The sequence below is a fragment of the Pavona decussata genome, unplaced genomic scaffold (assembly GCF_977016875.1).
Source record: "Pavona decussata unplaced genomic scaffold, jaPavDecu1.1 SCAFFOLD_58, whole genome shotgun sequence".
In the NCBI taxonomy this organism is placed as follows: Eukaryota; Metazoa; Cnidaria; class Anthozoa; order Scleractinia; family Agariciidae; genus Pavona; species Pavona decussata.
The window spans coordinates 1373032-1399377 of NW_028145480.1; the positions used below are offsets into that span (position 1 = coordinate 1373032).

Here is a 26346-nt window from a genome sequence, read left to right on the forward strand (position 1 = left end):
AGTAACATTTGCATCACAGTTTCCTGCTGAGGAGTTCTGTTCGATCGTACAAGACACATCTTACCTTGTTAATTCCAAAACATGTTTACTTATACAATAATATAAAGATGGCAAAAATGAAATCCTCCAGAATTGTTTTCCTCTTCCCTTCTTTTTCATAATTTTTCTTTATGGCTTGCTACGCGAGCGGGCCGGGCAAGATAAGACAAATCCTGCGCTGTGATTGGCTACCCGAGCAGGTTTGCCCGATGACCCGTTGCTCGTTTGCTCGGCATCGAAAGTCAGTGCAACGCACGAACAATGCGATCTTTCCTTCGTTTTTTTCTTGTTTTGGAGGGAAACGGTAACTACAATGTTCGAAAAACTCTCAATAGCTGCCTAAAGAAAAAGAAAAGGACATGAAATCAACTTGGTTAAGTGTAAATTTTGTTTCAGCTGCAATGATCGGTGAGCTGCTGTAAAATATTTCGCCCGTGGTCAATCGCCGCAGTACAAAGCGAGACAAAATAGAGGGATATATAGAAGGATACGGACGCAAAAGACATTTACAATTGAGGAGGATTTCATTTTGGCAATCTTCAGTGTACAAAGTAAACATTGTTACAATTAACAAGGTGAGATGTGTCTTGTACGATCGCACAGAACTTCTGGAGTCTGGAACCTGTGTTTGCATGAGGAACAAAATTCCTGCACGTAGGATTCTATTGACTTTGAAAATGCTGCAGTTACGGCTCAAAGGTCACCTGTACATCGAGGAAGAAATGTCGCGACTGGGATACACGAACATTTTGGTACTCACTTTCCTTGGCGCTGAGGCCATTCCCACTGGATCAGATACAGCACAATTGCACGCCATCACGCATAGATCACTTTGTCGACGTAGCCGTTCGCGGAGGGAGACTCAAAACCCCAGAATCTAGCTAAGACATTTACAGATGTAAGCGGAGAATTTACTAGTCCAGCTATAAAGGTAGGAAGAAAATTAGGTAACATTTTGGGTAACATAAGCTTAAGTACGACCTCATATTTTCAAAACTTTCCAAATTTTTGCCGATAATTTCAGCAATCCACGAAATGCGCCAATCTTCAGAGGAGTTGAAGCGCTTCCTCGGAGGCGAGCAAATTTTTTGCAAAGTAAACAATTTTGTTAAACTTGCCGTTAGGCTGTCATTTACGCCGGCCCAATTATTATGTCTTGAAAAAAATTACGGCTGGAAATGCTACCAAGTTGATTACGAGCGCGCATTACAGCGACACAAAATAAGTTTTTAGCTTGGTCTTTTCATAATTTCTTCGACGGAAGTCAAACTGGAAAAGTCAATGTTCAGCACACGCCAACGAATTTTAGTTGCTTGGTCCCGGCCTGTGAATATAGCCTAGACAAAATTTATCTAGCGGAATAATTTGGAGAACACCAAAGCCGATGTATGACCTCAACTTGATCGTGACCGGCCTAACAGGCCAGTGCTTACACTGCAATGATGATGTCAATCAATAGAGTTTTGGAAATTAAAACTTCTTTTGATGCAACCAGAAACCAAAAATTGGGACTTGCGAATGTTTCCAAAAATTAGCACATCAATAGTTAGACTAAAATAATTATTTTGTTTAAATTTACTTTAGTGGGACCAGATCCCAGTTTAGCGATTTTACAAAGGAAACATAAACACCTACTAACGGTAACAAATCTTCTAAAATTGCTGAGAAGGAACTACAAGTACACTGTGCATGGTGAACTTGCTGCTAAAATCAAAGTTTTCTTTTCCTTAAATAGTTTGTCCCTTTATGTACAGGTAGCGTAGAGAAGTGGACATACAGTAGTAGTGACTTCCCATTTTTCTTAAATTTCTCTCCTAAATAATGGTCAAATCAGATAATTAATTTAGACAATTTAAATTGAATAAGTTAACAGTGGCATTTCTGTTAACACAGATCGTTGGCCTCCTTCCTGCATCTCTCAGAGAAGTCTTATTAAGTTTGTTTGAGTTCAATGGAAAATGCCAAATTTTCAAAAGCATTTGAACTTTTACATGTCTACATGTGTAATTTTTTTGTCTACATGTATGTGTAAACATCATCTGTGTCAGAAATTTCTGCACTAGCACTTTGGCCTGACTCATAAGAAGATCCTACTTTACCTAGCCAGCAAATAGTGTTATTTATACATCTCCATGTAAATTAATTTAAAGGGAATTGATATTTATTGTGATGACATTTAAGTAAAGGTACTGCAGTTTAAAATTAAAAAAAAAAAATGCTTGTGCTTGAAATTGGTCACGTTTCTCGAAGATATATGAAAGGGCAAGTACCGTTTTTACTTATTTATTTATTTATTTATTTATTTATTTATTTATTTATTGCAGTTCATGGCACATAAACAATGAAAATTAAGTAATTAAAATAAAATTATAAATCCTCACAATTTCAACGTTTCTCAAATCGGGTTCTTGGTACAGAAACTAAAATCTGCAGTCTGGAAGTTATTCTACATCTACATGGGCTGTATATTGTCAAATAAAACAAAAGAATGCAACGGGTTGATGACAAACCGCAAAATTAGCATTTTATGAAATCAGCCAGCGACAGCTATCATATTTCAAATCTAATTTATCCGCTTCGTAACTACTGGCCACTTTAAAAACAACTCCTAACCGGTATTGAATATTCAGCGTATGTTATAGAAAACATAAATCTGAGCTGATTAGTCGAATACTACTTGTTCGAAATCAAAGCGCTAGCTCTCTGTGCGTGAACCAGATGAATGTATTAAATGCAGTTTATACATGTATTTCAGTCTTGTGTCTCGTCACGCAACGTGACAGGACACAAAACCTGCGAGGGAGATTGTGTCTCACCTGAGAGCGTTTCGAGGTTTTTTCGAAGGGCTGAAAATTGCAAAAGTTGGGTATAAGTGGAAAGGCACTGTGGCTTCCGGGTTGGTTGAATAAAAAAAGTGCCAGTTTTCCTTCCAAGAACCTCTACGTAATTTTTGTTCTTTGCATCGTGACGTTGCCGAATGAAACTTGGTACATGCATGAGAGCGATTTTGGTTGCCTAGCACGTAGCCGAAATTTTGCCGGTGTTTTCAGCGTGGCAATTCCTTTCTACGTCCAAACGACGGTTTCTGCCAGTGTTTTATAACATAAGAAGAAGCTTTCAATCTTGCAAAAGTTGCTATTATGGCTTTATCTAAGTAAACGTAAATATAAAAATGCGTCAAGCGTTGCGTTACTCAGTAGATCGACTCTCAGTGTTGACGCGAAGTTTGTTCCGGTGAATCGATCTTATCGCACCCGAATGAAATTTTGCAAAAATGGTAGTTTGCTATTTTACCCTAGGCCTTTTAGCTTGAGGTAGAGTAAGGGAAAGTTCTGGGGAAAGTTCATTGTCATCAGCAAATCGGACCGAAGCGCGCTAGAGGAGCGAAGTCTGTTGAAAATCATTTGGTGGATCTGATATTTACTGATTTTATTCCGGGGGTTAATTTATTTGTTTATTCTTTATGATTTACCCACAAAATAATACTGAATAATTCTCAAACTACCTACCCAATCTGAATCATCATTGCGGCAAGGAATAAATAAGAAAAGCGTTTAGAAACATATGAACAAACAAGTGACATCCCTTCACGGTCTACGCATAGCTCCGATCGTTTCGCAAAAATTTGTTCGAAAGCCGATTAACGCTAATCCACGGATTAAAAGTTGTCCGAGGCTCATTAAAGATGATTTAAAAGGCTCATTTTAAGCTAATTGTAAAGAAAAGTCTAAGGCAAAACTAAGGGACAAAAATCTTTTCGACCAAAACTTTACGGATTAGTAAATATACTCGAATCAAAGTTCATGTTAACCCAGGATTAGCTTAATCGGGCTTTGAACAACTGGGCCCAGATCTTTAAATTTGGAAACTCTGCACTTTCGGTGTTTTTTTCCTTTTTAGCTTGTCACACACAGAAATCTGACTGTTGTAGTGCTTGATATCTTCAGTTCTACAGATTTATTCATCATTTTGTTTCGTTGAAATCGTTTCGCAAAATACAGTAATTCTCGGGGCAACCTTTTTCTGTAATTTAAGGGTACTTCCTGGGTTCGATAGGGTAAAAAAGGGAAAAAACATTTTTTTTCGACCAAATAGAATTTGGGGATTTTATCTAACATTTACTGAAAAAAAAAATTGAAAAATATTAAAAAGCGCGCGAGATATTTAGGAAAACGTATTTCCATCTAAAAGTAAATAAATAAAAAAGGTGTCATAATCTTCTTAGTGCGAGACGCCCCAGAGGAATTTTCGCGGCAAACGCTTCATCCGGGAGCTCTTATTTCAGAAATAAGCACCTTTTGTTTACATCTCGCCTGCAGAAAATTTCTCACTTCGAATTTTATTTCCTTTGCCGGCGCTTCCCACATGGAAAAGTCATCAAAAAACGAAAAGAGCCTGTGGATAAAAATCCCGGAAGAAGCCAGGGCCTAAGAAAAAGGGAAAGATAGGTTTCAGCGAAGATCGAAAACGTGATCTTGCAGAGAGCAACAAAGGCTCTTGGTTCGACCAAGAAACTCTAGTCGACGTTGAAGGTTCTGTCGAAGGTGATCACGAAGAACTGGAGCAGCGGCCTTCAAATTAATCCACTGTTATTGGATCAAGTACACAGAGGTCGATTGCCGTGCAAAAGTCCTGCAGGGTAACTTTGCAAGCGTCCTGTGAAAATATCAAATATCATATTCTGCATCCCCTGGGCCGATTTCTTTCTTCTGCAGCGAGATAAAACCAAATAACGTTTTACTGCGCGTTTGCAATGAAACATTGGAATAAAATCAGCAAGAATTAGACCGATGAAATAGAACTCACCAGAAGCGTATCAGCCCACGTGTAATACTGGAGATAGCGCGTTCCGCGTCGCCCTTTCTCTCGCTTTTTGCTCCGCTCCACGCTATCTTGCATATTTCTTACGAAGAAATCACAATCGTACCTAAATAACAGTAAAAATGCGCTTCAGTTTCTTTCTTTATACATTTCCTTTGATACGAAATGAATAATCGCTTTAGCTTGAAGCGTAAATTACATTACACGCAATCAAAATGAACAACCTACCCAATAGATTTCATCTCTGTTATCAGTGCACTCCTCCGAGGAGTGCACAGTTTGGCAAACTCTCCGCTGACGCGCTTCTGGTTTCGTTAACCTTGGTTTTTCCCCGTTTTCCTGGTTGATTTTTACGTTTTTCGCACTTGAATTTTGGCAGAGTATGTCGACTTTGAACGAATTAATAGGGTATGTAGTTTTGACGGATTGACGTGAAATTTGGCCAGAAGATTCGAGGAATAATGACAAACAAAAACGTGTCAGGGAATTTTGATTTTCAAAATATTTTTCCCGTGGCGACATTTTAAGCAACACGACTCAAATATTTTTTGCTACTCAAACTTTAGACGTGGATATCTAAATAACCAATCAGATTTTCGAAAAAGCCTGACACCTTTTTGTTGATTGACGCCTTGTGAATAGCACTGTGCAGCGATTTCGTTCTTCGCGCGGCGTTCGATAACCGATTCATTCAATGGAACGACCATCGGTCGATTCGAGGTTCTACTGGCTCCTGGCACTTAAAAAAGGAAAAGATCGCTCAATTATACTTTTTATAGGAAACTACATTTATTAAGCTTTATAATGATATATAGTTTGTTAGCGGTATCTTAATACATGCATCCTCCATTGATAAATGATAAAATTTTAGTTAAAAAAAAAAAGAGAGACAAGCAAACCTTACCACTGAAAAACTTCTCTATTTGATTCGCAATTGGAACTTCGAGGAAGAATCCAGCCCCCTTCTGAATTGTTTTACCACAGGTGTTGCAGTTTCCATTTAACCGTTCTTTAACACAGTAGGCCTTGCAGTAACTGCAGAAGTAGTGCTTGACGGTGTCTCCCTTTGTTAATTTTTCTTACAACTTCAAATAGCATTAAATTAACTGTCGTTTTGTAACTGTTGGGCCGTGGGCAGTGAGCCTCGATAACCTGAAGTAAATCATTGAACACTTCACGTGTGAGTTGTAATACATGTATGTTTGAACACAAACGATAACAACAACACAGCACTCGAGCTGCTTGTTATTGGGACTCCCGAATAAAGCTTGTCGTCAGGTTCTGTTTCACGTCTTTGTGAACTAGATTCAGTGTCTGAGTCACTGCTCTCGCATTCGCTTAAAACAAGTCTCAGCAAGAATCGCTATCCTTGGCGAATCGTTGGTACGCAACGTCCTTGAATTCAAAATCACTCAGCTCATCTTCACTTAGTTTCTGATCAGTCACCAGCATAATGAACTTTTTCCACATGGTCGTGCGTGTAGTTGACGAACTCGTTAGGAGAAAAAAGAGATGGCCCAGCTGATTCAGTGTTGTGATCACCAACACATATCAGTATTACCTGCCAACTCTCACGCATTATGCGTGAGTCTCACGCCTGGGGACCAGGGACATCGATCTCACGCATCAAGGAAAGAGCTACTCACATTCGAACCACATTTCTTTCCCCATTTTAGCCAATCACAGCTACAGTTCCATTTTCTGGAACTGCCTTGCACCAGAATCTCTTGACGACTCACCCAATCATAGCCTGTACTGTTTTATCGTCAGATAATCTGTGACTCCCACTGTGGGTCCTTTGTGTTGATAAAAGCTATGTCTGTTTTGCTTTTACAAGCGTGTCTTAAAGCGATTTTCCATTTGTATAAGAGATTCTTCCCTTTTTTTTATCAAAACGTGATGCGACCGCTCTGCTAAATGGTGTTTGTCTTGATCGTGAGGGGGAATTCTCAAATATACTGAATAGAAGTTTTTTTTACTGATCATTCTGAGCTGTTAGGATTAGCTTTTGATATGCTAGCCGGGACATTATCGGCTCGGATTAACTGCAAGATTTCTGGTAGTGCTAAATAAACGTTTTCTGTGAAGACACAGGATCCGTGTATTTCTATACATGTGATTTCGCTTATGCTCTTGTATCTCGCTGTAGGAAGATTGCAGGATGTTTGCGTTATCACGGTTCATTGTTGTCTCTCGCTTTTCATTGTTGTCCCGTTGTCATTTTTTTTTTGGTACAAAAACTTACGTCATTCTTGCTTCGCTGGTACATGATTATGATTGGCCCCTTCAATAGACCACAAAAAAAAAACAATGGGAAAGGAATGTGGTTCGAATGTGAGCAGCAGTTTGTGGGAAGGAGCGTGACGAGACACAAAACGGCTGTGAGGGAGACTAGTCACAATCAATTAATTGAGTATTGAGCAAAATAATATTTGTAAAGTGCCTTTTTGAATAGGACTTTAGATGTTTTGTTGTGAATAAAAAGAGGGAGACGATCGTTCCAATAGTTTTTCCAATGACGGTTGGGCAGAACGTCCTTATATTAATTCCAGAGTGGGAAAGATGTAATTGTTGAGTAGATGCACTTGAACGTGCTAAATAATTGCTCAGCTACAAGAGATGTTGAGAATTTACACGGTTTATATTTATCACAAAGGTGATCATACAAGAATAAACGTGTACATTTTAACAATATCACGAAATTTTAACCTAGATAAACATTCTCATTTAACTGACTGATGGCAAGTGGCCTCCAACTTTTCCGTACAGTATTACTACCAAACAATCAAACGTATAACATCGAAGATCACTGGATAATGCAATTCCAGAGTTTTGATTGGCTTTATAGCAGTCATGGGTATTTCAGCCATTTAAATTATTAATACCATATATAATTGCCTGAGAAATAGAGGGCATTTATTTGTTTTCTGGTTGTTCTTGCAAGGCAGAATCAGCAAGATGATAATAATAATAATAATAATAATAATAATAATAATAATAATAATAATAATAATAATAATAATAATAATAATAATAATAATAAAAATAATACAAAAATATTTATACATGATAACCCCATCAGTGTAAAAAACGCTGTTATCAAAGGGGGTCCTGTTTTTCAAAAATACATAAAAAATTAAAAATAGACAACAAGACAGACTTAAATCACTACCTGTCCTAACATCTAATTAATAAAAAAATATTTTGCATCCTTTAATTTGAGAATTAAATAAGGATTTCTTCGGTCATGTTGAAACGCAGACCATGCAGACTGCAGACTGCAGACCGTGCAGACTGTGCAGACCGTGCAGACTGAGTGTTATTTTTTTTTACTTGTACCTTGATTTTCCTTGTGATTTTCTCATTTTTCAGCCATGGCCATTACAGGTACACATATTAATGTGTTTCGAGGTTTTTTCGAAGGGCTTAAAATGGCACAAGTTGGGTATAATTGGAAAGGCACTGTTGCTCCCGTGTTGATTGAATAAAAAAAGCGTCTAGCTTTCCTTCCAAGAACCTCAGTCTGTAAATTTTGTTCCTTGCATCGTGTTGTTGCCGAATGTAACTTGATACATGTGAAGGAATTTGGTTGCCTAGCACGTGACCAAAATCTTGCCAGTGTTTTCAGCGTTGCAATTCCTTTCTACGTCCGAACGACTGCTTCTGTCGGTGTTTTATAACGTTAGTAGAAGCTTTAAATCTTGCAAAAGATGCTATTTTGGCTTTATCCAAGCGAACGTACTGAATATAGAAATGCGTCAAGCGTTGCGGTACTCAGTAGACTCGCGGTGTTTACGTTTGTTCCGGGTAATCGATCTTATCGCTCACACTGGACCCGAAATTATGAAATTTTGCAAAATTGAAGTTTCCTATTTTACCCCAAACCTTTTACCAACGGAATTGCCTTGCATCTTTAAAGTCAACTGAACGATTACATTTTGCGGCCGGAGATAGTAAATGCTTGAGACAGAGTGAGGGAAGTCAGCAAATATGCAAATCGGAACCGAAACGCGCTGGAGGAGCGAAGTCTGTTGAATTTACTGATTTTATTCCGGGTTGTAATTTATTTGTTTATTCTATATGATTTTTCACCCCGAACACTGTTTAATTCTCGAACTACCTACCGAATCATCATTGCGGCAAGGGATAAATAAGAAAAGCGTTTACAAATATAAACAAACAAGTTCCCTTCACGGTCTACGCAGAGCTCGATCGTTTCGCAAAGTACAGAAACTCTACACTTCCGGCGTTTAATTCCTCTTTTAGCTTGTCACACACGGGAATCTGTCTGTTGTAGTCTTTTTATCTTCAATTATACAGATTTATTCATCTTCTCTTTTCGTTTCGTTTCGCAAAATACAGCAAGCCTCGCGGCAAGCGTTTTTTTTTTTTTTAAGTTGTAAAACAACGAGTCTGACTAGACGCGCGTCTGCAGATTTTTAGACGCGTATACGCGCCCGCAGCAGACGCGTTTTACGCGTATGTTTTGGTTCGCTTAATTCAATACGATACAATACAGCCATACACACAACATTTACACCACAAGATGGAAAAAATAAAGAAAGTTAAGGAAAGAAGATAAATGGCGAGAAAACGTGAAAGAAACCGCGAGGCTTATAACAAGTCAGGCTTCCTCACTTAAAATTCTTGCCTGCACTGTAACAAGGGAAGCGGGAAACTAGCTACTGAAAGTACTTACTACTTTAATTAATGTCTTACAAGAAAAATTAAGGTACAAGTAAAAAAAAAAAAACACTCAGTCTGCACAGTCTGCGCGGTCTGCACAGTCTGCACGGTCTGCAGTCTGCAGTCTGCATGGTCTGCGTTTCAACATGACCGGGATTTCTTAGACTTAATAATGCAAGAAAGGCTATTAAATTCCATTGCGCCTGTAATTAAAATAAAAAGATCACTTGGCGGCTTCTAGGTTGACTTTCGGGATATGAATGTCATCACAGCGTCTAGTTGTAACTGTGTGCACAGAAGCATTCAAAGTAAAATAATTAATCAAATAATAAGGTGGTACCAAACCATCAAGACATTTTCTAGTTAGCAAAACAATGTGAAGGTTTGTCTATTAAAATAAGGATGGTGCATACTAATACGGAGGTATTTTTGCACAGTTTATGACTATATGCAGGAAAAGTAGATAATTGGAATCCAAAAGGAAAATTGGGGGTAACCACGCATTTTTCAAAGATAATTAAGCCACGATAATTAAAAAAAACCCAAGCAAAATACAAAGCAATGTAATATGGCGTGTTTTTCCATATTGAAGCTTCGTTATCTCTGAAAAACTGCATGGTTACCCCAATGTTCTTTTTGAATACCAAGAGCACCTGATAAGTTCTGCTTTCATAGATCTTGAAAGTAAGTTACAGAAATGAGCACCAACAGTGTCTCAAAATGTGATGAAAAGTATTATAAGAAATGTATAGAGAACAATTGTGAGAATATGCACGCTCAGTAGTATGGGGGCTTAAATGGGGGTGTCAATAAAACTGTTACTCTATTTGAGGGCCGCATGTAGGTGACAGAAGTGGCCCAGTTTATATGTACTGACGAAATTTTGTCAGTAACAGCAGTGTTTTATTGTTAAGGGTGTTAATGTCAGCTACAGAATGGGAGGAACTTTAATTGGTTGCAACCCAGCCATTACATTCCGTAAATAATGTTGGTTTAATATTGGCTGCACTGCCTCTCATGCAGTAAATAACAAAGCACTAAACAAACAAACAAACGAACAAAGCAACAACAAATGTAAGTCACCAATTAACAGTAAAACTAAATCCTAAATGGTTCTTGTCTTTTGTTCTAGTCTAAAGTACACAGTCAAACAGTGACCGTTTATGCCATGGGCTCAACTCAAAGGGACATCAAAATAGCACATATTAACAACAAGGAGACTGCAGCTTCGAATAACAGCTCCAACTTGCAATCAACGGACACAAAATCTGCTCCTTTAAGGTTGGTCTTGTGTTAGTTAATAATTTAACAGACTGTTAGCCATTTTCCAAGTGAAAGTCAGGATTCTGTCTAAATAGCTGTAGGTCTATAATAATTATTAATTTTTAGACAGTAATAAATTCACTATATACTACGAGAGGAGTTTTTTGGAAAACAGTAGGCTAGAATGTCCTTTATTAGATGAACTGCAGATGATAGAAGAGCTTTGAATATAGTTTTTGCCACAGTTTTAAAATAATATTGGAAACTTAGAATGATTTTCAACTGAGTATCGTAGTATTAGTTTGCTTAATTAGTGCCTTCTACATGTGCAAGCATGTACATGGCAAAATTTATGCTATTTCCTCAGCTAATGAGAAGCAAAACTGAAGCCAATCATGTCTTGGTCACACACATTTTCATCGCTTTAACTGCTCAAGTTTAATGTATTTTCTTTGAAGTTTGATAATTTGGTTCATTATGCTGCTTATGTCTGTTGTGATTGGTCAAACTTATTACATGACTTTGGTTTTGGTTATACCACACTCAATCAAAAACCATTCTATTATGCATTTTTTTTAAATCAATTAAAGTGCTACTATGATCAAATTTTTACCTCTTGAATTTTAAGGTTTATCACATAGAATTTCAAGAAAGATTAAAAACGCCGTTTACCGTTTCTAAATATCTGCATTGGTTCCGGAGATATATAAGTTTGAAAAATGTGTAAAATATGTAAATGAGGTGACTGATGACGTCGTATTCTCAACTCAATATAACATCAAGTATATAAATAGAGCTATCTCAGTCACTTTACAGCAGAGACCATTGAAACCTAGCAGGCTAATAGTTCTACAGGCAATACACCTACGGCTGTAAAAATTCGGTTCTCATGGCAACTCACTTTTTTCCAGTCCCCTCCAACCTGATTTCAATATCTTAGTGATTTTCAGACTTTGGATAAAGTGGCTTTTAATTGTATGTTTAAACACCAAAACCTCAGACTAAACAGCACAATGAACTAATCAGAATTCAAAGCAAATACATGTAACCAACATTCAGGTTGGGAAAATGTATTCATGTAAATTGGTTTCGGTTTGGTTTCCACTGGTTTGGTAAACAGCATTATAACTCTGCCAACTAGAAGCAGAGCTAGCATGACACTTAAAAGGGCACTGTCACAGAGATTTGGCTGTACTTTGGTGCAAACTGTGCAAATATTTAACTAAGAACCTCTTCTCTAGTCTGCCACGAAATTGTTCTTAGAACACCAGGAGAAAACTATTAAGTGATTTCATTGAGGAAGAATGTACATGTACAATAATCAGGTTTTTTTAGTGATTTCTCCAATAATAGGGCAGCACTAAAAGCCGGAATCTGGAATCCAGAAAACAGAAACTGGAAACCGGAATCCAGAATCCGGATTCGGAAACTAGAATACGAAAACTAAACATTTAATTCTGCCAGCAAAAAGGTGGATGTTTAGTTAGAATGAAGTGACGTCCTTGTCAAACGCAAATTTTATATTTTTTGATATGTGACACCAGAGAAAAAATCTAATTAAGTCATTATTTCCCACAGTTTAAAATGTAAAAATGATCAGCCACGAAGTAAAGAAAATTAATTTGATAGTCTATATACGGTCTCTATGGTTTGCTTTGAAACTATATTAAGATTCTGGAGACCACAAAAATCACCTACAGTAAATTGTGTTCACAAGGTTTCATTTTGCATGGCCAGCAAATTATCTGTTTTCAGTTTGCAGCTTGATTAATTACGCAGCAAAACACTCGCAATGACGAACATCTTACGGCAACCCTTAACATGACAAACTTGGTAGTTCAACAATTATTCCGTATTTGTCATATAGAATAAATAAATAAATAAATTAGGAATAAAATCAGTAAATCCACCAAATGATTTTCACCAGACTTCGCTCCTCTAGCGCGCTTCAGTTCCGATTTGCTGACGTACCTGAAACTTTCCCTCACTCTACCTGTAGTTTCACGTCGCTACCTTCCAAAAAATTTGGTAACAAGATCTCGTCAAGATTAGGTGTTCTGCGTCGAGCGCGTAAGGTTCTCCCCAAGCCAACTTGCTTAATGCTCTACAATACTATAGTTTTGCCATTATTTGATTACTGTTCGCCTGTCTGGGACAGTTGTGGGGCTGGGTGCAAAGATTACCTAGATAAGCTAAATAGGCGTGCTGCATGCATTATTGAAGGTCGATCAGTCGGGGCTGAGAAGTTAAAATCAGCACTTGGTTGGCCCAACCTACAAGCGCGCAAAAATTATCACAAATGCCTTTTAGTCCATAAATGTCTTCATGAAATAGCGTCTTCGTACTTACTTTCAGAGTTTAGGCACGCGCATCTTTACCATGGCTATAACACCAGAAGCCGTGATTTGTTGCGCCCTCCCTTCGCAAAAACTGCTAAGTATCAGGGGAGCTTCAGAATAATGGCGCTCGAACTTACAACACCATCCCGAGAACCATTAGACAGGTAGAGGCGTTCAGTGAGTTTAAAACTAAACTTAAGTGCAATCTTAAGCAATAACGCCTGCCGTACACGCAGCATGTATAACTTAATTATTTGTCTAGTTTTTTTATGTTTCAATGTTTTGTCTTGTACTGTGTCAGGGCTCCATTTAAACTAGCTCTGCTAAATTGGATGCCCCTGAATAAATATTGAATTAAATAAATAAAATAAATAAAAATAAATAAAATAAAAAATAAATAAAAAGAGCCCGTTTCAAAAAAAGTTGAAACGGGGTATCCGGAAAATGGATGAAACAAGGGAAAGAAAGTATGCACTCAGGTAACTTACGGCTTCTTATTTTTACATAGAGGGAGGGTAACCCTCCTAGAAGGGTTACCCTCCTTCCGTGTAAACAGACCCTTAATTGGAGAGTCCGCCATCTGTACGGTCTGACGCAATTCACGTTGTCTCTCACTCTACGTTGTCTCTTTCTGTCGCGTAAGAGATTGCCTCCTTTATAAACAGCGTTTTCTTTTCTGATGCCAACGAGTGATTTAAGTTTTTTTATTCCGTATTTTTTACCCCAAGTCTTATATTTCACCGGTAAATATTTGTCTCTCCGTTCAAAGAAACTTATTTCAGGATTCCTCTAGACTGTAGTTTCCTATTCCAGATTCCGGGTTCCGGTTATTATTTTCCGAATTCCGCTTTCCGGCTTTTAGTGCTGCCCCCAATAATGCACAGGAAGAACTTCATGAAAAAGTTCGCCATTTTTTTTTCAAGTTGTACCCATTTGCATCCTAACCATCCACAACCAAAGATAATTTATACTAGTTTCTGTGCACTAGTAGGGTTATTGTTAACAACTCTGAACCATTATTTCAACGTTTCCACCGACACAAATATATTTTTTGGCTATTCAAAGGGACACTAAAAATAGGTGACACTGCCCCTTTAATGCTCAATTAAAAAACTCCGGCTACTCTAGTCTAAGAATGTTTGTAAGAAGTTAAGTTTGCCAAGCTTTTTTCGTTATATTAATTTTTGGTGGTTTAATTTGCAGTTTGGAATTAGATTCTCAAAATTATAAAACTCCTGTTGGTTTGTGAGTTTTGCTAGCTTCTTGTTAAACTCAGGTTTATTGTTTGCTTGTGCATCAGTTTTATGAATTGTATTTTATTAATTTTGTTAAACAGGGTGGAGGGGGCATTAATAAATTTTATATTGTGTGCCAGGTTAATAATCAAATACATGTAATTTATTTATAAAAAGGCTATGTTCATAACTTTAACAGAGCTGCTCTTATAAATTATTTAGAATTAGCATTAAGTATTACAATTATTCATCCACTGGGCAAAAAATCTGATATCAAAAGGCATTTATTCAGTAAAGTACAGAAGATCAAATTCAAAATTCTTAGTTCACATGGAATGTTTTGGTCGATCTAAGCATTAACTTTGAATGGCTATTCACAGTCACAATCTCTTTATGCATACAAAATTTAATAAAATTAATAATCAAAGGCATTTATTGGTGACTTGGATGATATTCAGGGATGGGACAATTGAATAACTCAGTGATGCGAAAATTATAAACCTTCGCCCTGAGTTGAAATATTTGCTGAAAACATTGAAGACAATGCAAGGAAACGTATTATAAGCTTAATATTACATGTACATAGCCAGTCCATTGTGTCAACCAAGAAAGCGATAGCTATTGTGAGTCTACTATTTTTCTTCGAAAACGTTGATTTGTTAACTTACAAAGAAGGCGTAATTTGTTGGTTTTTAAAATAGAACAAATTTTTCTTCACTTACCTTTAAAAATACCTCATTCTATACTTTGTGGCTTTCTTGGTTCTCTCGGAAAAGCACTAAATGTAAAACGTTCTTTATGCCGTCTTCAGAAACTTCACGAAAACGCGAAGTTGAAGCTATTCGGCGTTTACGTCATAGTCGGTCACTGGGGTATCAGTAACAGCAGATAGTCTCTTGACATGAACACTCTTTAGTTTCAATAATCTGTTCATGTTGTCCTTCAGCAGCATGGTTAAAAATATATAAAAACTGTTCAATTGAGGCCTTACACTGCTGTTTAAAAACTAAAAACTGAAATCCAAGCTTTCGCCGATCAACGGCATCATCAGGGATGAGAAAATATTCCGCGCGCGCTATATATATATACAAAGAGAGTGTAGGGTGAAGGGTGAATTGTGTAAAAAATGTGACGTATGTGTGAAAGCTATAGAAATAAACTGCGAGCGTTATACAAGGTTCTAATGATGGATTGTAGTGTCTAAAATTAAATATTAAAATAGCAGTTCCGCAAATTCAGTACATTCCTCTCGGGAACTTGAGTGTCGGCTTGTATTTTCTGATATAAAATGCTTCGTAGAGGCGTAGATTAGCGGGATCGTTCTCGGCCCATAATAATTTTGATGTTAATGCCTTTATGGTCGTTGTTCTGGCAGGAAGAGATGTGTTTTTTGACGGAGGAGCTATCGTTATGGATGTGTTTTCTTACGCGGTCATGGATGAAGCGTGTTGTGCTACCAATGTAATGTTGATCACAGCTGTTGCACGTGAGCTGGTACACTACATTTCTTCGTAAACACAATCCGGTGTTAGCGATGGGGCATTTGTCTCTGGTGCATTTGCGCTCCGTGGAGGTGTGGAATAGGGCTTGTCTGAGCGTGTAGGACTTGTGGGCAACGCGTACTGGGATGTTTCCTTTCTAAAAATGTTAGTGATCTTGTGATTGAGTCGCTCAGAAATGTAAGGGATCTTAAGGTACGACCACTCCGTGCCGGTAGGCTGAGAGTTGCGTTGAAGATTTTGTGGGCATTTAGTTTGCTCTATACTATTCTCTGGGTAACCGTTAAGGCGAAGGATGTCATCGAATGCGCCCAGGTGTTGTTTTGTGGATGTGTTTGAGGAGCATCTGTCTTCAATGCGTTTTCTCTCGTTGCGAATGAAGTTGAGTTTGGATTTGGTTGGCATGGCAGACTGATAGTGGACAAATAATGGTTTCTTGGCTGGCTTTTTGTAGAATTCAAAAGAGCTGTTGCCATCCTGTGATATGGTGACTTTGAAGTCCAGCAACGACAGCGACAGGCCATTCGGTGTTGCTTGTGGTTTTTCGATTTCAAATTTCAAGTTAGGGTGCACATTGTTTATTATCTTGTGGAAGTGGTCAGCTGTTTCTTCATTAGTCGTTTGAAGATAGATGTCGTCTACATATCTCTTGTGAGGGTTTATCATTAGGTGCGAGGAGAGGGCGATGGATTCAAGTTTATCCATAAATAGGATGGCCAATATGCTTGAAATGCTAGAACCCATAGGTAGGCCTTCTCTTTGGCGAAAAACTTGATCTCTGAAGGAGAAGTACATGTTGTTCAGCGTGACTTGGAGGAGGTCTGAGACGTCTTGTTTGGAGAGGTGGAGTACTGGGTTTTGGATTCTGTCTGTAGCGTTGGTGATGGCTTCTTGTATAGGTATTGTGGTGTATAAGGACACCACATCGAGGCTACATGGATAAGGTAGCGCTTTGTTTGTGGTGAGATCGCCAGCTTGGATGCATCTAATAAGTTCGAGACTGTTTTCTAAATGGGCTGGGACATTTTTTAGCATAGGTTTGAGGGCGTTGGCGAGAAGCCATGAAATCCGTTGGGTGGGTCCGTTGACATTGGATGAGCGACTCAATCACAAGATCACTAACATTTTTAGAAAGGAAACATCCCAGTACGCGTTGCCCACAAGTCCTACACGCTCAGACAAGCCCTATCCCACACCTCCACGGAGCGCAAATGCACCAGAGACAAATGCCCCATCGCTAACACCGGATTGTGTTTACGAAGAAATGTAGTGTACCAGCTCACGTGCAACAGCTGTGATCAACATTACATTGGTAGCACAACACGCTTCATCCATGACCGCGTAAGAGAACACATCCATAACGATAGCTCCTCCGTCAAAAAACACATCTCTTCCTGCCAGAACAACGACCATAAAGGCATTAACATCAAAATTATTATGAGCGAAAGCGATCCCGCTAATCTACGCCTCTACGAAGCATTTTATATCAGAAAATACAAGCCGACACTCAAGTTCCCGAGAGGAATGTACTGAATTTGCGGAACTGCTATTTTAATATTTAATTTTAGACACTACAATCCGTCATTAGAACCTTGTATAACGCTCGCAGTTTATTTCTATAGCTTTCACACATACGTCACATTTTTTACACAATTCACCCTTCACCCTACACTCTCTTTGTATATATATATAGCGCGCGCGGAATATTTTCTCATCCCTGATGATGCCGTTGATCGACGAAAGCTTGGATTTCAGTTTTTAGTTTTTAAACAGCAGTGTAAGGCCTCAATTGAACAGTTTGTATATACTCTTTAGTTTAAGGACGATGCCTACTTTCGTTACTGCGTAGACGTTCTGCGCATCTCGAGATACTCGGGTTTCCTATGGATGGTACCTACTAATACAGGGATATTTTTCCGTGGTTTAAAACCTTGCAAAGACAGCAGAACTTAGCAAGTGCTCTTGGCTTCCAAAAAGAAAATTGGAGGTAACCATGCATTTTTCAGAGATAATAAAGTTTCAGTTAGGGCAAAAATGCCATGCATTGCATGCTTTGTATTTGAGCACTTTTCAAAATTGTTGCTTTATTATCTGTAAAAGAAATGCATGGTTGCTACCAATTTTCTTTCTGGATTCCAATAGCCCTTGCAAAGATCTGCTTTCCCCGCATAGTCATAAACTGCGCAAAGATGCCTCTGTAATAGTAGGCACCGTCCTTAAATATCCCATTTTACAGTTGTGTGCTAAGTGACCTGGTTTTTGAGGCTTAGGCTGGAGTTGACTTTATTTTGATACAAACCTAGCTGCTGAAAGTCATGTCGTTCTTATGCTTAACTAGTCTGTATTTACATTCGAAGAGCACTGAGATTTCTATCCAAACAAAGTCATCTCCCGCTTTGCGTCATCTCCACGGTTAGGTCAATAAGCACAACAGTTTACTGTAAAATGGGCTTTAATAGAGGCCAATCAGATAAGATGATTGTCGATATCCTGGAACTGACTTTGTAATAACGCCTGGCACAGCATCTTTCATCTTTTTGTTTTGTTTAGGTCATGCTCCCTTGGTTGTCGTACGTTTTATGTCGCATGGGAGTCTTTCTGCAACAGGCTCCACAACATTTTGGAAAAACTGTTTGGAGCTATGGCAGAATCGATAAGCACCCACCCTTTTACTACGATAACAGTTGCTCTCCTGATTGTGGGAATGTGTTCATTTGGATTCCTGTGGTTAAATCCTGAAAACAGAACGTCCAAGATTTTCGTTCCCCAGAATAGCAAATCCATGCAAGACCTGAATAAAGGCAATAAACACTTTCAGCTGAAACTTCGTCAAGAGCAGATAATCTTGGTGCCTAAACATGGAGAAGACATTCTTGATGTTTCATGTCTAAAAGAAGCCCTTAAGGTACACCACACGGTTGAAAATTTGACTGGATATGCTGACGTTTGCTCAGTAATCTCGGGGGTAAAGGCAAGGTCGAAGGAATCCTGTATGGCTGTTAATCCTTTAGAACTGTTTAACTTCAGCGAGGAAAACTTTGTTAATCTCACCGGTAAACTCAAGGAGGCTTTTGCCTGTCCAGGGTTTATGATGAGTAATGGTCGACCTTCATGCCTAAACATGCCAAAAATGTTTGGTGGTATAAGTCAAAACAAATCAACAAATGAAATCTCGGGCGCAAAAGCATTAAAGATTACATACTACGTTGCAGAGCCAAATAGTGACGAAGACAGCAAGCGAGTAGAAGATTGGGAAGAATTATTTATCGAGAAACTTTCCTCAATGCAACATGGCTTGTTAAATGTAACCATTTTCTTGTCTGCTGAGAGAAGCTTGGATGATGCAATCGCTGACAGCAGTTCCTCTGATATCAAATGGTTTTCCCTTACATTCACCATCATGTTGCAATTTTCTAGTATGATGGTAGGAAAGCTTTTCCGCAATCCCCTGACCGGGCACTCGTTGCTTGCATTGGGTGGTACGTTTTCTGTGGGTCTTGGTATCTTGGCCGGATTTTCTCTGTCGATGATGATCCAGACCCCGTTTGTTCGCATTGTGGGTGTTCTGCCATTTCTTGTCATTGGTATTGGGCTTGATGATATGTTTATCATTGTTGACCACTTAGATAGGCAGGATCGTCATTTGAAAGTACCTGCCACAGTGAGACAGGTAATGGCTGGCACTGGAGTAACCATTACGATGACAACTCTCACAGACCTGGTGGCTTTTGCTGTTAGTACAAAGTCACAGTTTCCCTCCATAACCTACTTTTGCACCTATGCAGCTTTAACCATCAGCTGTGCATTTCTCATGATTGTGACCGTCTTTGTGGCACTGTTGTCATTTGATGTGCGGCGCATAAAAGCAAATCGGCGAAATTGTCTCCCAATATGCCACGCCCCTGAACCAAAAGAAGGGAATCCTCCATGGGATGAGCCGCGCTCTCAGGTATCAAACAGGCTAATGGAAAGATGGGCAAAGTTCCTCATGCGTCCTACAACAAAGGCAGTGATTTTGATTGTCTCTCTCGGCCTATTAGGAGCAGGCATCTATGCCACCGTTCATCTAGATCAAACATTTGACCGCACTTTATTAGCCAAAGAAGGCTCTTATTACAAAGCCTTTATCAAGACGGATCGCAAGTATTTCAAACACCCTGCAGAGATCAACATTGTTTTGAGTGAGAATGTGGACTACAAAGCAATGTTTGTCCAAAAGGAAATCAACGAGCTTTCTAAAATAGTTGCAGAGAACAGGTACTTTGAGAAAAAGACTGTTACATGGATGGGTGAATTCTTGAAGTACTGTAGAGATCGCAACAAAACATGTGATGGCGAAAGTTTCATAGTCAGTTTGAAACGCTTCCTCAACACCCCTGAATTCTCTTTTCTCAAGGGAGACATCAAATTTGACAAGAACGACACAAGCATCAGCGCTTCGCGTATTGTTGCTTTCATGAAGAGCTCCAACAACTCGGTTTTTCAAAAGGATGCCATGTTGTCTATGCGGAAAGACCTTTCTACCAAATCTAAGCTGCCTGTCTATATGGCTGCTTCTTTCTTAATATTTGTTGAGCAGTACGCAGTGATTATCTCCGAAACGATTCGTAATCTGATGGTTGCATCACTGGCCATTCTTGTTGTAACAGCTCCTTTTTTGATCAATCTAAGCGTTTCTTTTCTGGTCTTCGTTGGTTTTGTGTCTTTGATTTTTGAGTTGTTTGGCATGATGTGGCTTTTAGGTGTCTCTCTTAACTCTATCTCAATGATAAACCTGGTCATGGCCATTGGCTTTGCAGTTGACTACAGCGCGCACATTGCCCATGCCTTCGTCAAGGCCCCGCACAGCTTGGCTGATGAAAGAGTGATTGAAGCAGTAACCCACGTTGGAGCAAGCGTCCTGCTAGGAGGTAATATTAATGACAAAGTATAGTGAACGATAACAAGTCGAAACATTTAGTGTACGTCTACCAAGTACCTCAACTGAGAACCAGCATTTTCATTATTTTTACTCGTAATTATGGTTCGTGAAAGGCTGTGGAAATTAAACCTGGCCAAAAATTTATTTACAGAAAGAAAATTTGGCGGTGCTACTCGCTTGTTATTACACAAATATTTAGTAATTCGGAAACATTCTATGAAATAAAGTCCACTCGTGAACTCAGGCTCAATGAGACATGCAATTGGTAGGTCGCGGTTTCAAGTCCCGCACTGATTGCTAGATGGAAGAGCTACTAATAATTGAGTGAAAATTTGATTCTCATGTCAGTCTGGAAGGGACATCTGCAACCTTTCCGTGAAACCCAACCTTTGGAGTTTTTGCCTACACTAACGGGCTCCACCGTGGGGCATTTGCAATGTCCAGAAAACAAAATGACAAATTGTAAATTACCCGGCCGGGAGAGGGGTGATGGTTCGGCCTGAGATTTACGGATCTGTTACGATCAACTCTTGCCTTCATTGAAGATAACCCAGTTCACCGGAGTGCTTTACAGAAGGGATCTCAAGAACAAACATAAATACATACTTTTGTTACTTTAGCTCCCTTATGCAGGGCTATTCTGCCAAGCGCAAACACAAATACAGCTGATGTAAGATTAGCATGAAACAAGGGATACAAATCAACTAAAAAACACTTGTACCAGTTACATGTCTGATTTCCATTGGTAAATTACTTTGCGCCCCGAAAAGCAAGACAGCTGGCCGACAGTTAACTTGCACTTAGGCAGATTTAGGCCAGAATTATGGCTGGTATTTCTATTTTTACGTACAGTAGAGCGCTTAACAAATTTCTCGCAAAGATATGCTTGAGCATGATTACTTAGACATCGATATAACATATTCAGGCGAAGTTTGACCTTTGTAATGAATTAAGGAAATGCAATGTAGCCTCAAATGTGGCTGCTATAGCGAGAATTAACTGTATTGGTGGCTTAATAGCATTGGCTTCTATAACCCTCTTTTGTGTGTCAATAATTTCGTTTAGGTGCCAGTACTCTCATTGGAACTTTCATGACAGCCTTTTCCAAGTCAGAGATATTTCAGATCTTTTTCAAGATGTTCTTCAGCATGGTGTTGCTTGGCTTGCTCCACGGGCTTTGCTTCCTGCCAGTCCATTTATCTATCTTTTACAGGCTCACCTCACTTACCGATAAAAGCAATGGTCTTCATTTGGGTAACGGGCACGTCGCCGCTGTGCCTTCCAACGTGGAGGGAGCCAATGCTAACCCAAGCTTGAATGTCGAGGACGACTTACAGGAGGCTCCTGTGGAACACTCTGGCATTACCCTGTCAGAAAAAACTTGTACAGATGCCTCGAACTTTAAGTGGCTTGATGGCAGTGCCTCAAAAGGTAAGAACAACGTTTGTTAGGGACCATTTTTTATGGGATGGGGTAAAATGGTACAATGTTAGGGGGTCATGCGAAGGAAAAAACTTACAGCGGAAGAATGGGAGATCAGCTAGTCCGATGGTCAATAACAAAAAATTATACCACACTGTGAAAAGAAACTATCCCAGCTCGGGCCGTTACGCACAAATCCCTGAACCTCGACTCTATTCACGAATATTAATATTACCGTTGCATATAAATATGAGACCTTAAGGCAATCACGATGCCAACGCGAAAACGAAAAAGCGTCGGTTAGAAATAGACACCGTAAAAGCTCTATTTGTTTTTTTTTTTTTTTTTTTTGGACGTTCTCAATGCCGTTGGCTTCGTGTTTTCGTAAGGAACTTATAGCTCTGCTGAGAGGTAATTTTATGAATCTTGGATGAATTGCCGCCAGATTGTGATCACGCCGCCTCTACAATCTTGGACAGAATATAAAAAGAAGTGGGCTATATTTGGAGGCTCCGCCCGAAATGGGTGCCATTTCACCTTCGTAGAATGCAAAAGGGTGGTGAAATTATAAATTCTAGTATTTTAAATTGTCGCAATATTAGAATGTGAAGTGAAGGGGTAGCAATTTAATCCAAGTAGTAGAAAGTGTAGGAAAAACTGAGGTAATTTCCTTGCTGAAAATTCCAACGCAAAGATAACCCCAACCCTAACACCGGGAAAGAAATGGGGGTTTAAGTTATCTTTTACGGTGCTAATAAGTGGTACATAACTTTTGGTTTGTTTTTCCAAGGAGCACCATTTTGACAAAATGTTTTGTGTGAGAGTAGAAGAAATTGAACCTCGGGGTAGGGCTTCCCCTTGCAAAACTTTATTGAGTACCCCCGTCCTCTCCGGTTTTAACTCCTACTTCCTTTTTCGCTTGTGGTAGTGTTATATGACACATTAGAGAGGTTTTCAAACGAATGTCGTAAAACCAAACCAAAGTTATCGCTCTGACCCATAACAACAGACGTGAACAGCACAATGAACCAATCAGAATTCAAAGCAAATGCATGTAACCGGTCGGCCAAGCGTGGGAAAACGCGTTCGAGCAAAGTCACGATTGGTTGTGGTTTGGCTTCCTGTTGGTTAAGAAAATAGCATGAACTTTGCGAACCACTGATAAAGTAAGATAACGAAATCCAAATCAAACGGCTTTCGACACTCAATTGGAAATCTAGATTTGTGTTAAACTCTGCTGCCGAAAAGGTTTTGTAGAGATCTACTCATCTACTCATTGCTTGCTTGTTGCGCCCACTCTACTATTCCCTGGGGAGGTGGTGAGGGGGGAACTCCCTATAATGAACTATACGGAAAGGTTCCGCTTGACAGGGGTACCTTTTTAACGGTGGAACAATATAAAAGAGTAGGAATTTCACAAACTGAGGTAAAGAAAAGGATAGGGAGAACTGCCATTTAGGTATTTTAAAAGGGCCTTTCCAAATATCTCGTACAGACCAACCCAAAAGAGATGTAGTTTTCTACTGTAGTTATTTCAAAGGGGTACCATTTTCATAAGCCTCCCCATATGCAACTTTCTTGCGTACTCCACCCCCTGCCCGCTCCTACTGTCATCTTGCTGTCATCTGCATAAAACTTGTTTTGAGCTACAAAATGGCTGAAAAAGCTAACGAAGAAGCAAATTCCCAGTCGTCTCAGCTAGCTAGAGAAGAGGACTTACAAATAATAATGGAAATAATGGCTGTAGTAGGTCCATGGCCGGCGACGAGGTGAAGGTAAAGAGTTTGTTTAGCACTTGCACAATTAATTTCTGAACACTTGTAAGTGACCATGTCTTCGCTGTTTACAAAATTCTGTTATTTTTCCTTCGAAAACTTAGAAGTAAATATTCTTTCGACAAATTTTGCGGTGTTCTGTCGAAGTTTAAAGCTTATGCGAGAATGAATACTTTTATACAATGAAATGACTGTACATAAACGCCGATGCGACGCTGGCAGCGTTCAAGATATCTCTTACTGTACTGTCTATGATTCGTTTTCTGAATGCCCTCTGAAATTATTATAATAGTACGTAATAGAGTTGATGTTCTTGGGCTTAAATATGTTTTTGGCCCTTCTCAGAACTCATTTTAGCCTGACCCTGAGTCGGGCCAAAAACATATTTACGCCCAAGAACATCAACTCTATTGTTATATTAGTCAATCACCGTCAACCACGGTGCTGCTTTTATATTGAGACACAGCCAGTCGACACACATGGCCTGATGAAGACCAGCAGTATAGCGGTCGAATGTCACGATCCACAACTGACTCAAATGTGAGACAAATAGTTTTGAGTGGTCATTGATGGTTTTGTTTTCTACATTTACTTTGCCTATAGACGCATTAGCAGAGGAACAGTTAAAAGATGTCCAGCCTGTTGATTCTTTGGGTGTGACAGCAAACAACAGTGCGGAAAAATGTCAAGACGAAGAGGATTTGAGCGGTGATACAAAGATTTAATTGGAAAGTGCCGAGAGTGAGTCATACGACTGTCTTTGGATCGAGTTTTCAAAGCAATCGAAAGATCCGAATGAACAACGAAAGTTTCCGAAAATGGAGAATCTCCGAAAGAAAAGATAAAAATTAACGGTCGTTATTTGCTTTTTGCAACTATTTTAAGTAGATGTAACGTCCTCACTAAGATTACATTGATATTTTAAAGGGGAAGTATCGCCGAATTTGCTGTCATTTCAAAACCCAAAAATGTTTGTCTGTCAGTACAAACAACGAAATAGTTGTCAAGTTTGTTATAAATTATCACCCCATTGCAATGAAACTGTCGATAAGTGCCTCTGGCAAGAGACAGAGTAGGCCGGTATGGATTGAAACTTGAAAAATGTTAGGCTAATGTTTTTAAAGTTCTCGTATTTTTGTTTCCAAAATGCGCTAGAACAGATCACGAGTTGTTTTTTTTTCAAGAATTCTGAAAGAATTGAGTTGATTTCTTTCCTCTCGTCATTCTAGAATTATTTGGCAGCTGATTGAAGGTCTTATTTCATCATTTTTAACGAAAGATATATGATACTTTCCCTTTAAAAGGAAAACAGTGAGAAACAGCATACCTTTTACAACAATCCATTTACAACAGTTCAAATATAACCTGTTAATGGTCTATAATACAATTAATGTCTTTTAGTCCTTTTGATGCCCGAAAGTAGCTGTAGCGAACCCGAATAAAAGCGAGCCTAACGAGTATCGTTTCCTAGGTAACTTTACGGCACTCTAACAGAGATTTGTCAGCTGAACTACGAGAATGCGTAAGCAAAAGTGCCCGTAAGTTATTTATCCAGTTATTTTACTTTCTCAAAAGACTATTTTAAATCATTATGGTAATTGCATGCATGGGTAGACACAACTACTTCTATCAAAACACACAGGGCCAGTTATTTAAACAGAGTTTAATTAAGGTCGCGGCTTAAGACAATTAGTGGGCCTCCAAATCTGTTTATAAACGTTTTATTTTAAGAAGATAAATAGTTTTGCTAGTCTGGGATGCAAGCCTTCTTGCTACCGTCAGCAGCAGACAATGTTTAGATATGACCGTTAGCAAAATTGAAAAAGGCTTAGAACGTGGTTTTGGTGAACACCGTCTAAACTGTTTTTTAATAACTGACCCTCTAGGTATATATCATTGGCTTCCCAAAAAGAAAAAAAGGAATGATAAAAACTTACAAAAGTAAGAAGATAAAATAGTAAGTAGCAGAAGGTGCTCAGCTTTTAAGTTCAAACTAGCAATTTGATTAAGTAAAATTTAAGGTTTCGCTTCAGTGGAATATTAGTCAGGATTTATATTAAAACATTAGCAATAAGATTTTTCGCCCTCGATTTCTATGCGTGATAGATGTTTTGAGCTGCGACCTCACTGCCACTACCTTTTGGGTGATTATAATGATAACAACAACACTCCTATATTTATTTTTCACACTATAATTGCTGAAAAACAAAAATACCACGATTGTAATTCGCTGTCTTCTATTTTCTAAACCAGGATTATGCCGCAAAATATCAGTATAATTCCACCACAAAATGATTTAGCCTCATACTCCAAATATGCTTGAAATTTTTAGTGTATCAAACTCAA

At 38.8% G+C, this 26346-nt stretch overlaps 2 protein-coding genes and 1 pseudogene across 2 annotated transcripts in view; 2 read left to right on the forward strand and 1 right to left on the reverse strand.

Moving 5' to 3' along the window:
• Positions 1-26346, forward strand: part of LOC146479533 (lectin-like) — a 311213-nt gene that overhangs the window by 208537 nt on the left and 76330 nt on the right. The window lies entirely within an intron of this gene.
• Positions 265-26076, forward strand: LOC146479551 (patched domain-containing protein 3-like). The gene is made up of 5 exons (XM_085110361.1): positions 265-970; positions 10679-10827; positions 18433-20792; positions 21869-22234; positions 24604-26076. Exons 2-5 carry the CDS (start codon positions 10715-10717, stop codon positions 24723-24725), a joined length of 2961 nt encoding a protein of 986 aa, XP_084966487.1. The 5' UTR covers positions 265-970; positions 10679-10714; the 3' UTR covers positions 24726-26076.
• LOC146479552 (uncharacterized) lies at positions 5691-6330 on the reverse strand (annotated as a pseudogene).